The 12,175-nt window shown below is 40.8% G+C and overlaps 1 protein-coding gene across 1 annotated transcript in view; it reads right to left on the bottom strand.

The window, feature by feature from the left end:
* The window catches only part of ttn.2 (titin, tandem duplicate 2), a 153,002-nt gene that overhangs the window by 102,934 nt on the left and 37,893 nt on the right, over nucleotides 1–12,175 (bottom strand). The window contains exons 52-84 of the mRNA XM_047047514.1: nucleotides 11,849–12,127; nucleotides 11,473–11,751; nucleotides 11,097–11,384; nucleotides 10,681–10,959; nucleotides 10,310–10,591; nucleotides 9,922–10,200; nucleotides 9,533–9,811; nucleotides 9,145–9,423; nucleotides 8,759–9,046; nucleotides 8,386–8,664; nucleotides 7,845–8,126; nucleotides 7,402–7,680; nucleotides 7,004–7,285; nucleotides 6,640–6,918; nucleotides 6,263–6,550; nucleotides 5,877–6,155; nucleotides 5,489–5,770; nucleotides 5,114–5,392; nucleotides 4,705–4,992; nucleotides 4,295–4,582; nucleotides 3,863–4,153; nucleotides 3,349–3,636; nucleotides 3,155–3,271; nucleotides 2,783–3,068; nucleotides 2,498–2,681; nucleotides 2,215–2,298; nucleotides 1,814–2,081; nucleotides 1,435–1,695; nucleotides 878–1,087; nucleotides 698–775; nucleotides 579–605; nucleotides 374–430; nucleotides 235–279 (exon numbers count right to left, since the gene is read on the bottom strand). Coding sequence (XP_046903470.1) covers nucleotides 235–279; nucleotides 374–430; nucleotides 579–605; nucleotides 698–775; nucleotides 878–1,087; nucleotides 1,435–1,695; nucleotides 1,814–2,081; nucleotides 2,215–2,298; nucleotides 2,498–2,681; nucleotides 2,783–3,068; nucleotides 3,155–3,271; nucleotides 3,349–3,636; nucleotides 3,863–4,153; nucleotides 4,295–4,582; nucleotides 4,705–4,992; nucleotides 5,114–5,392; nucleotides 5,489–5,770; nucleotides 5,877–6,155; nucleotides 6,263–6,550; nucleotides 6,640–6,918; nucleotides 7,004–7,285; nucleotides 7,402–7,680; nucleotides 7,845–8,126; nucleotides 8,386–8,664; nucleotides 8,759–9,046; nucleotides 9,145–9,423; nucleotides 9,533–9,811; nucleotides 9,922–10,200; nucleotides 10,310–10,591; nucleotides 10,681–10,959; nucleotides 11,097–11,384; nucleotides 11,473–11,751; nucleotides 11,849–12,127 — 7,833 coding nt within the window. The remainder of the gene's footprint in view (nucleotides 1–234; nucleotides 280–373; nucleotides 431–578; nucleotides 606–697; nucleotides 776–877; nucleotides 1,088–1,434; nucleotides 1,696–1,813; nucleotides 2,082–2,214; nucleotides 2,299–2,497; nucleotides 2,682–2,782; nucleotides 3,069–3,154; nucleotides 3,272–3,348; nucleotides 3,637–3,862; nucleotides 4,154–4,294; nucleotides 4,583–4,704; nucleotides 4,993–5,113; nucleotides 5,393–5,488; nucleotides 5,771–5,876; nucleotides 6,156–6,262; nucleotides 6,551–6,639; nucleotides 6,919–7,003; nucleotides 7,286–7,401; nucleotides 7,681–7,844; nucleotides 8,127–8,385; nucleotides 8,665–8,758; nucleotides 9,047–9,144; nucleotides 9,424–9,532; nucleotides 9,812–9,921; nucleotides 10,201–10,309; nucleotides 10,592–10,680; nucleotides 10,960–11,096; nucleotides 11,385–11,472; nucleotides 11,752–11,848; nucleotides 12,128–12,175) is intronic.

Below are 12,175 nucleotides of genomic sequence, written 5' to 3'. Positions count from 1 at the left end.
ACACAAAAACTCTCTGGCAGTTGCAGTTTACATACATATGTTGCTATATATAGCATGTACAGATTGACTTTCCAAATAAAATCTATCTTAATTGTCAAAAACCTGCTACAGTATAACCATGATGTGAATCCGCAAATGGCTGTTGGACATTAGTGAGTTTTGTAATGAGGGTTACCAGGAGGTGATGGTGATGGAAAGCAATCATAAAAGAGAGAGAATATCACAAAAGCCTACCTCTCATCTCCACCTCCTCTTCATAATGATAATATTCAGAGGATTCTTTAAAAAGATATTAAAGCATTGAGTGTTCATGAAGAAGGGCTACATAGTATTGTTCATTGAATTCAATGCCTATCTTTTGCCCCACTCTTACCTTCATATGTAACAGAGGAAGGCACTTCAGGGCCTTGTACTGATGAATCTGGGACATCTAAAGAATGTTGAATTTATGTATTTATATCGGGGATATAAATATCTACACATTAGTAGGTTGTGTGAATGTCAGTTTACTACAAATGTGTCTGCTAATTGGGTTTAGGAAATTGAGTCTTAAATCATATACTAAATGATGTACTTACCATAAGGTACCCTTCCTAATTCAATTTCTGTGAAAAGGGAAGGCTGAGTATTAAGCACTGAATAAGGCAAAGTTGCACACAGCTAGAAAACTTGCCAGTTTGATTTTAACTGTACCGACCTTTGCCTGAAAGGTAAAGCTCAGCTGTACTTTTAGCTTCCCCTCTGGGCTCCAATCTCACAATCACTGAGTAAACTCCTAAAGGATTAGTAATGAAGATTGTTTAATGTCCATTCATTTTGTTTTGATCTGCGGGATGATTAAGTTTGGAACAGTTTTGTTTGACGCAATGCTACACACCTTCGTCCTCAGAGGTTACATTGCAGATGATCATAAAGTGTCGTCGCCCTTCACTTCTGAAGTTATATTTTGGGCACTCTTTAAGCTCCCAAGTCTCTTTATACCACGTAACGATAGCATTGTCGAAGGACACCTCACATTCAAAGGTGGCAGACTGACGTTCATTCACTTCAACGTTGTGAATACGTTTGGTGAAATGAATTTGTTCAGCTAAAACAAATAACAAGTAAATGATAAGCGTCATGTTCCTGACAATATAAATGTTGGATAAAAGTAGAATAATATTTATATATAATGTATGATACATTAAATGAGTTTATTATATGTACTAGATTAGTTAAAATGTGTTTGTCAATTCATGATGAATTCAAAAGATGGATGAAAGAAAAAAAGAGTTTGAGGTTAAAGCCTCACTTTCAAAGTCATGAACATTATGGTTACAAGAAGAATGAAAATGATATAGAGAACAAAAAAGATCTGTTCAAAGGAAATGGTTTTGTGATGAAGTTCAAAGAGGTTAGTAATGACCAGTTCTATCTTATTTAATATATACAAACCTTCCACCCATAGATCTGTAGTTGACTCTAGGTTGTCATATTTGCAGGTATAACGTCCTTGGTCCTCTGGTCTCAGGTCTTTAATGCACAGTCTCTGAATCTTATCTTTCACTTCAAACGAGAACCTGCCCTTTGGTTCTAAACGCTTCCCATTCTTAAACCATTGTGTTTTAACATTGGGGATAGAGAACTGGCAAGTCAGTGTGCATGTTTGTCCTTCCTTACCCGCAACTTCCTGAAGGTGCTTTTCAACCTCAGCTTCTGAAAGATATAAAGAATAAATGTGAACGCCTTTTAACAACAATCCATGTTATCCATCTATACTTCTGATACATATTATTTGTCCAATATATCAACAAATAAGTCCATAGATACCCACCCATCACTGTCAGCTTGGCACTGGAGATGTGTGGGCCACAAACCACACGGTAGTTGCCCTGGTCCTTGGACTGACACTTCTTGATCTTCAGGATGTGGCGGTCACCAACAATGCTGATGTCATATTGGTCATTACTGTCAAGCTTCTGTGTTGCCTTGTACCAGGACAAGGAAATCTCAGGGTAGTTGATCTTGACTTCACACTCAAACATCGCCTCCTTATTTGTGACCACGGTCTGATCTGCTATGTCCTTTATCACAGTGACAGGCTATAGGCAAAGAAAAAGTTGGCTTTAACATGAAATTCAATTACAAGGTATTTTGGTGCAGGGTTCCAAAATAGTGCCATAAGAACATATCACTGTGGTCTGATCGTAATACAATGATTACTATTAGGCCTACCTCAGTACGCTCCATTCTTTTCTGTAGATCAGCCACTAGTTTGGCCATGTCTTCATCAGAATCTCTATCTCCTCGATCTGCTTCCTAAATTACACATAATCACAGACCTCTTAACCTGACATACATGTATATATGTATGTGTGCATACAACACAACATTTACTCCAAAGCAGTTGTCCACGATTTGGACAGGATTTGTTGTTATTGATGTTTTCTGTTCATACAATCATACAGATATTTGTCATTGGTTTGATATGCTATAAAGCCATCTTTAACAGATTTACCGGTCTCCCACTTTCTTCAGCTTTCTCCCTCTTCAGTTGCTCAATGGCCTGAAGGAGGCCACGGTAGTCAGTGATGCCATACATGCGGGCATATTTCTCGTACTCTTTAGGGTCGACATTTCTGAGCAACTCCACGATGTCTATGTCTTTACTCTCCTGTGGACTCTTCTGTTTGGAAGGAGTCCTAAAGAAAACATATATGATAACAGGAGAATATCACTTGTGGTTTTCATTTGCAATTTAAAATAAATCTACGACTTCTTAACATAAATAACATTCACTTACTTCTTCAGTTTTGCTCTGAAATCTCCTTCAATACCAGCAGAGTCTTTCCTTTCGTCAACATTCAAGTCAGTGTTGCATTCTATTTCTCCGTGTTTGTTGGTGGCAACACATCTGTACTGCCCAGAGTCAGATTTGGTCACTTCTCTTATTTCAAACTTGGCCTCCTGGCCCTTCTGCTCAATAGTGATGCGACCTCCATGAGTGATCTGCCTCCACTTGCCCTTCATCCATTTCACATTTGGAATGGGATCACCTCCGACTTTGGCAATAAACGTTGCAGTGCCCTCTAGAAAAGACCGCAACAAATTATGAAGTTATCACTAGATAATTAAAGATGGACTTGAAGTTGGCCTCCATTTTTTCCCCACTTACTCTCAGAAACATGGGCAGTTCTTGGCTCTTCGATGAAGAACAGATTGTCCAGTTTCTTAGTAGGTGTGGTAGCTGCAGGGGTTGTCTCAGAAGGTGGAGATGCTCCTCCAGCTCTCTCTGCAATAACACAAACAGTAAGTCTATAGACATAAAAAAGGACAAAAAGAAAGAATGGCCTCTTATGAACATATTACCTTTCACTGTCACTTTAGACTTGCAGAATTCACTGCCAGCATCATTGGTAGCCTTGCAGAGATAGTCCCCTGCATCAGTTCTAGACGTTTGATTGATATCCAAACAGGCAGTGCCATCAGTGAATGTGATTTTAGTGTTAGTGGAGGACTGCAGTTCCTTCCTGTCCCTCATCCACTGAATCTTAATGGGAGGAGATCCACGAACATGGCATCTAAGGCTCAACTTCTCTCCCTCATTCACAGTCACTGGCTTTAGAGGGACATCAAATACTGGAGGTTTCTTGTGCTCTGAATGAGGAGAGATGACACATGGAGAATACATAAAGTATAGCTTTCATCAAGATGAAGGAGCCCCATTTAAGGCATTCTGTAAGTAGAAATGTGTTTGTGGCAACTATATCATATTAGTGCAACAGTTATATGGCAGGAGATACTCAGTGTCGATACTCACCTGTTAAATACGTGAACATAGAACAATTCACACAAATTCACATAAATAATTTCAGCAACCTACCAGAAATGGCAACTGAGGCTGGACAGGAGGCAGTTCCAGCTTCATTGGTAGCTTTGCAGCTGTATCTGCCATTGTCAGAGACCTGGGAGTTCTTGATACACAGCACAGCCACATTGCTCTTGAAGGAAATGTCATATTTTTCAGAGCTGTGGATTTCACTGTTATCTTTATACCAGGTGATAGTCATGGGCTGAGATCCAGATAAACGACCCTCTATCTTAACCACTTTGCCCTCTGTTTCTTCAATGATTTCTGCCGGCAATTTGGTGAAGGTGGGAGGGATTTTACGCTCTGAAAATGTAAAGGTACAATTTTAGTAAATAGAAGAATATGTGAAAAAGTACATCACAAAAGAAACTAAAGTAGGCATATTGCTGTCTTAAATAAAAGAGAGGGCCGTGATGGAAAAACTGCTGGCCACATGCCTAGTACCTTTCACAGAAATGTCTGCGGCACAAGAGTCCTTCCCAATATCATTAGAGGCCTGGCAAAAGTAGCGTCCAGTGTCAGATTTATCAGCCTTCAGAATAGTAAGATAGGGGGTATTATTCTCGCAGGAAATCTTATAATTTCCCCCAGATCGAATATCTTTATGATCCTTTGACCAAGTGACTTTTATTGGCAAAGACCCCGTCATGTGGCATTCCAGCTCAACACTGCCCCCTACTGATACATCCTGGGGTGAGAGCTTTCTGTCAAACACAGGGGGGTATCTTGGTTCTAAAAGGTCAACAAAAGAAGCAGGACAACACAACAGAAATTCAAGTTAAAACATGAACTAACTCATTCATATAGCGCATTCTCTACAAGCAAAATGTCACTTATTGAAAACCCAGACAGACCTTGAAGAGTGAGTTTGGCTCTACAGGATGCTGTTCCAACACTGTTGGTAGCAACACAAGTGTACTCTCCAGAGTGCCTCATCTCTCCTTTGTGGATTTGCAGGGCAGCTGTGTTATCATCGTAAGACATGGAGAATTCATTTTGGTTTTTCAGAGGTTCACCGTCTTTGAGCCAAGAGACTTCGATGGGAGAAGACCCAGCCACACGGCATTCAAACCTGACTGCCTGACCCTCAGTCTGCTGAAGACTCGTGATTTTCTTTGGGAAGGAAGGTGGTGTTTTGGCCTCTGGAATAAGATGGTTTAACATTTCAATATAGTTTAGGTAGTGCGCTGCAAAACATTTGTCATATTATAGGTCATGGCATAAGCTCAGTGATAAGAATCCTACATAAAAGATGAGCATCACCTTGAACATTGAGTCTGCAGCTTGAAGAGGCAGAGCCTATGGTGTTCTCTGCCTTGCAGGTGTATTCGCCGATATCCGACTTAGTTGCTTTGCTTAGCTTCAAACAGGCAGTGCCTTTGGAATATTCAATTTTGCAGGTTGCAGTGGATCTCACTTTTCCATCAGCTTTAAACCAAGACACTTTGATTTCAGGTGTTCCTCCAACCTGGCATTTCAAACAGACTGCATCACCTGCAGTCACTTCCATGGGCTCCAACTTTTCAATAAAATAGGGTGGTTCTGAAGTGACAGACATGTACGTATGAGTCAGTCAAGGTTTGTTTAAAGTTACAGCATAGCCCAGTTATTTTACCACATATTTGAATGTAAACTAACCCAGAATTGACACTTGTGCATGGCAGGTATCATTTCCAGCATCATTGGATACTTCACAAGAGTATCGGCCTCCTGCCTCTTTGTCATCCGTGTTCAAACATTCCAGGATACAGGAGCTCTCTGTAGTGGTGATGTTGAACTTATAAGAGGCAAAAATCTGTTGACCATCCTTAGACCAGTTAACTGAAATCTTTGGGCTTCCAGTATAAGTGCATTCAAGAACCAGAGGTTTCCCTTTTTCAACAGAGAGGTCCTTCAGCTTTTTAACGAAGCGTGCCGATTCTAAGCAAAACAACACATAAATTAGTTAGATCACATTCTGGTTGGTTAATGGGAATTGGATATGGGAAACATCTACTGTTTTCTACAACTCTGTCAATTGACGAACCTTTAACAGACAAGTGAACCGGACAGCTCTCCTTCCCAGCATCATTAATGATCTGACATGTATACTCTCCAGCGTGGGATTTATCGATTTTGAACAACTCCAGAGTGGCTTTATTGTCCCGTAAAGCAATCATAAAGTCCCTTCCAGACACAATTTCTTTGCTGCCCCTGAACCATTTGAGTTTCAGGGGGGCACTTCCTTTAACAATGGCTGAGAAAGTAACATTTGTTCCGGGCATTGCTTCCATTGGCTGAGGTTGCACCACGAAAGAGGGAGGCTCTAAACATAAAAATACATTTCTTAAAGGTTGCACACTATCAACAGTTCACCAGGTAAAGGTCATGATAAAGCCCAGGTGAGAACATGCAGACTGCATTCTTACTGACCTTTCACAATGAAAGACGCAGAGGTTTCATTTGCTCCTGCTTTGTTCACAGCTTTGCACTTATACACTCCAGAGTCGGACAACTTAAGAGTGGGCACTTTGAGTGTGCAATTGTTGTCAGTGAATGCAATCTCATAGTTTGGTCCACTCCTGACTTCCTCCCCATCATGGTACCAGGTAATGGTGAAAGGTTGAGAACCTGACACTTTGCATTCCATCTCACCAGGCTTCCCAACAATTGTATTAGAATCCTTCAGTTTCCGTGTAAATGTGGGAGGTATGGTCTTATCTGTTTGAAAGAATATGATTAGTAACCAGAGAATCAGACAAAAAAACACTTATGTTAAACCATACCACATATATAGAGAAGCCACCAACCTAGAACAGTGAGGTTGATTTTGCTCAGGTCTCTGCCAACCTCGTTTTCAACTTCAAACGTGTATTCTCCTGTGTCAATTCTCTCCGCTGACAGAACCTGCAGGCTGGAGATCATCTTGGAGAAGGAGATTTTGTACTTCTTGCCAGATGAGAGCTCAACACCGTTCTTGAACCATTTTGGTTTTAGCTCTGGTGTCCCACATACTGTGACCTCTAGGGCAGCAATATCACCTGCGGTGACACTAAGAGACTCTGGTCTGTCCACTACCTTTGCAGGCTCTGAAAATACAGAGATGAGCACGGTCTTACAACCTGAGCGACTGACAAACTAAAGACTGCAAAGAAAAATTTGAATGTTACAAACCTAGGACAGTCAAGTTAGCAAAACATTCCACAATGCCAGCATCATTTTTGAGTTGGCAGGTGTATTTCCCAGCTGTGGTAGAGTCTGCTTGGAAAACTGTAAGAGTGGCCTGGTTATTCTCAAAGGTTATTTTCCGGTTGTCACCGTCTCTGAGTATGTGATCCTTGTCTTGAACCCAAGACACAGTCATTGGCTGAGAGCCTTTGACAGTGGCCACCAGAGTCACCTCCTTGCCAGATATGACTGTCATGTTAGATAACTTCTTCACAAATGCAGGTGGCTCTGAAGAAAGGACAAACATTTACAGAGGTAAAGGAAATATAAATGGAACAAAGTCAATAATGCTGGTAATCAGATCATTAAGGAAATTGTCCAAGGATCTCTACAATCTCACTGACCTCTGAGTCTAACTGTCGTTCGGCAGGTTTCACTTCCTACACTGTTTGCTGCCTTGCACTCGTATTCACCAGCATCTGAGTCCTCTAATCCAATGACATGAAGAGTAGCAGAGCTATCCTCATTCACCATCTTGTACTTTCTGTTCTCTTTTAGAGGCTTTTTGTCCTTGTACCAGTTAATCTCAAAGGGTGCAGTGCCATTAATTTCACATGACATACTGACATCCTTGCCCTTCATTCCTTCAATAGGTTGTGGGACTTTGCGGAAAGATGGGGGATCTAAAAAAAGATGTGAGAATCACTTAGGTTGCACTGTTGGTTACATTCAGCAAACTGTACAAAAACTTTTTTTTCCTTTTGAGGAAAAACACGCTTTCTTGCGATACTCAGGTCCAAAACAACATGGTACATTTTAAGATGCAGGAAGTCGTTCCATGGCTGACCTTTGACAGTAAGAGTGGTGCTGCAACTAACACTTCCAGCATCATTCTGAGCTTCGCAGGTGTAGACTCCATTATCATCAAATCGTGTTGTAAGGAGCTGAAGGACCGCCATTGACTCGACAAATGACGTTCTGTAGTTACCACCATCTGTTATCTTATTGTCGTTTTTGAACCAGGTCATTCGGAGGGGTGCGGAACCAGTGACCTTGCACTCGAGGCGGAGGGGGTCGGAATGCTTCACGAACTTAGTGGGTGGGAGTTTCAGGACAAACTCAGGGGGTTCTGCAAGGTCAAAATATAAGCATGTTAACTGATTGCAGCACATGAGCAGTTGGTGAATGATTACAGGGTAGTGATGAGCTGTATAAATGGATGATCTGTTAGAGATGGAAGGCAAGACGTGGGTTAGAAAGCAGTTGGAAGACATCAGTTATTCTAAACAAGGGAGCAATGTAAATATCGATGCCGTGAAAATGAAGAAGCTGTGAAAAAAGATGGAGTTGATGGGGCAAGAGTGAAAAAAAAGATGTTTTTTCCAAACCTTTCACTGTTAAATCAGCACTACATCTTGCCGAGCCAGCATCATTGCTAATTTGACAAGAGTAAACTCCACTTTGTAAAACTCCCACTGAGTAAAGATCTAGGAAGCATGACAAGCCTTCCAGTCCAGTAAAACATGACGGTCCAGTCATGAGTTCAGTGTCATCCTTGAACCATTTCACTGTGAAGGGAGGTGTTCCTTTAAATGTGCTCTTAAAGCGTACATTGGTGTTCGGGAGAGCAGCCTGAGATTCAGGCGACAGCACAAAGCTGGGAGGCTCTGAAGAAAACAACAGGGTTACCAGGTTAATGAGCTGTCATCTGGGACCGCTAGAGAAATATTAAGAGACCAATGACATGGGAGTTCTCCTAACCTTTGACCCTTAAGGCTCCACTGCATTCACAACTCCCTGCTTTGTTAGTTAGTTTGCAAGAGTAGGTGCCTGCATCAGCTCTGTCTAGCTGCTCCATCTCCAGAGACACTGAATTGTCCTCCTGAAGAAGCTTGTGTCGTCCACCACTAGAAATTCTGTTCCCATCTTTCTGCCATTCCACAGATATAGGAAGTGATCCTGATATTTTGCATCCAACTTGAACAAACAAACCCAGTATTTCCTGCATGTCCTTCAAAGGCTTGATGAAGCTTGGGGGGATCACTTGTTCTGTTTAACAAAACAACAGTATAAATAATCATAATTATATTCAGCTCATCTCCACTGCACCACCAAAACTATTGTGATTGGTCAATATTTGCACTAACCTAGTACAACCAGTTTGACTTTGCAGTGGCAGGTGTCAATGTGGTTAGCCACCTCAAAGATATAATCCCCTCCATTTTCCATCTGTGCAGATTGAATTTTAAGGCAACTGACGTTGTTCTCAAAGCTAAGCTTCTGTTGTGGTTTGGACTGAAGCTCTTTGCCATCTTTCATCCATTTAACCCTGAGCTCAGGGGAGCCGGTCACTTTACACTCTAAACTGACTGGATCCCCAATGGTCACCTTTATCATCTCTGGCTTCTCTGTTATCTGTGGGGGCTCTAAAAAGCACGAATGAGATACGTTATCTAACAGGATGTTCTGTTAAAATTCACACAATCCTACATCCTTAGAGAATCCTGAATTATTCGACATTCTATAAAGACTAACCTTGCACAGTCAGGCTTGCAAAACACTTGTCTTGTCCAGCTTCATTTAGGACCTGGCAGGTATATTTCCCACTGTGACAGGCTTCGCAAACAGGAATCTTTAAAGTTGCCACATTATTTTCAAACATCCTTTCAATCTTAGGATCTTCCAAGATCCAATTCTCATCCTTTTGCCATTGCACGGACAAGGTTGGTGAGCCAGCCACAACACACTGGAATTGAGCTAGTTGGCCCAACACAGTGGCAACACTCTGGATTTTCTCCACAAATGATGGTGGTTCTATCATCAAATCAATCAAACAATTAATTCAGTTATCAACTATCACAGCAAACAAAATAGTCTGTTATGGTTAACTATGTTCTTTTTGTAAGCAGGTTAAAATCACAAACCTTTAGTGTTCAGTGTAGTCTTACAAGAACAGCTTCCCACCTCATTAGCAACAGTGCACTGGTATTCACCTACATCTATTACATCACATCTTTGCACCTCAAGTCTCAGTATGTCATCAACTTGTGAAAAACTGTACTTTGTGCTGGATTTGATTTCCTTCAGATCCTTGTGCCATGTAATTTCTAATGGAGCGGTCCCAATGATTTGGCACTCAAAAAATGCATTTGAGCCCTTCACAACATCCGAAGGTACTAACATTTTTACAAAGGATGGTGGCTCTGAGATGGAAAGAGGAAATAATTAATTAAGTTATATTCAGGAAATCCATGTTTTCAAAAGTGTTTTAAAACATCAATTGAATTCAGAACATATACGGATCACACTAACCTTTGACTCTCAATTCCATATTACAGCTTTCACTACCAGCCTCATTGCGTGCCTCACAGTAGTACATTCCACTGTCTTTCATATCGGCATTGCATATGTCTAGAGTTACCAAGGAGTTGACATAAGACATCTTGTATTTGTCACTAGGGTTGATTTCATTCCCATCTCTAAACCAGTAGATGTCTATCTCTGGTGTTCCAGTCACCTGGCACTCAAACATCTTACTCTGCCCTGGCCTCACCACAGACAGTCTATCTGGAGTGCGAGTGAATTTTGGAGGCTCTATAGAATAAAGGAAAGGAATGACAATGAATGACAGCTGTCAAATTTGTATGAACAGTACCAAGATAAATCCAAAGAATAATAAATACCTTTGACAAAGAGAGTTGCCTGGCAAACAGCAGAGCCAACATCATTCTTAATTTCACAGACATAGTCTCCAGAGTCTGATGTTTTGGCAAAGAACAGTTCCAGTGAACTTGAGGTGTGGTCTTTAATTACAGAACAGTCAGAGCTTGACATAATCTCTTTTTTATTCTTAAACCATTTTATGGTCATGGGTGGAGTACCAGACACAAGGACATTAAACTGGACCTTTGATCCAGGCACAACGTCCATTGATTCAGGTTTTTCAAGGACAGATGGTGGTTCTGTTGATAAAAGGGAAGAAATCTATATGATTGAACTTCCACTATCCTGCAGACTGTGTAATGATAAACTTGTTTTCCTCAGTAGAACTACATTATACTCATAATGTGTATTTCTAAATGGAAAATATCGAAAGTACCTTTCACAATCAAGGCACCAGAACACTGGTCACTTCCTGCTTTGTTTTTAGCAATGCAGGTATAACTGCCACTGTCCTCACTATCAAGACGAGTAATTTCGAGAAAAGCGTTATTTTCAAAGAAGGTACATTTGTGTTTGTCATCAATATTGATCTCTTTCTCATCTTTGAACCAATGTACAGTTATGGGCAAAGACCCTGACACAAGGCATTCCAAGTGGGCAAATGATCCTTTGATGCTTTCTGTTTTCTTCAGTTTTCTTGTGAACGAGGGCTTAAGTATTTGATCTAGCATGAATAAAAATAACAATTAATATATTGTTCAAGACAACATGGTGAAACATAATAACATTTGAAAGATTTTTGATAAACTGACCGAGAACTGTGACTGTAGCCTCACAAGAACTATGTCCAACAACATTTGAAACATCAAATATGTAGTCCCCGCTATCACTTTTCTCTGTGGCTAGAATCTTCAGAATGGAGCTTGTATCTGTGTTTTGGACTTTGTATCTTTGACCTGATGTTAGCTCTTTCCCATCCTTCAGCCATTTGGCTTTGATGACTTTGGTTCCAGAGAACCTGCATTCTAGAGTAGCTGGATCCCCCAATGTAACACTGATGGACTTGGCTTCCTCAGTGATTGTAGCTGGTTCTGTGATCAACAAAACATTTAAAATGTTTATATCTGATCAAGTTTAGGCATATAACAACTACAATTGGATTATATTGCCTCTATAATGACAACCAACCTTTGACTGTCAAGACAGCTGAGCATTTCTGACAACCAGCTAGATTCTGTGCCTGACATGTATATTTTCCTCCATATTGGGCTTGTACGTTTGTGATATGCAGCAGTGCAGTCCTGTCTTTATAGGATATCTGCATGTGTTCAGCCTCTCTGACCTCGTGGTCATCCTTATGCCATGACACTGTCATTGGTTCAGATCCCTTCAGCACACACTGAAGAGAAATCTCACTGCCTACTTGAGAAATTGTGTTCTCTACCTTTTGCACAAATGACGGAGGTTCTAGAAGAGAAGCACAACACTGTGTGAATAATTTTAAATAAAGATCTA

Source organism: Hypomesus transpacificus, chromosome 23 (genome assembly GCF_021917145.1).
Source record: "Hypomesus transpacificus isolate Combined female chromosome 23, fHypTra1, whole genome shotgun sequence".
Taxonomy (NCBI): domain Eukaryota; kingdom Metazoa; phylum Chordata; class Actinopteri; order Osmeriformes; family Osmeridae; genus Hypomesus; species Hypomesus transpacificus.
Note: the sequence above shows the minus strand (reverse complement) of the source record. Positions and strands in the feature narration are given on the sequence as shown.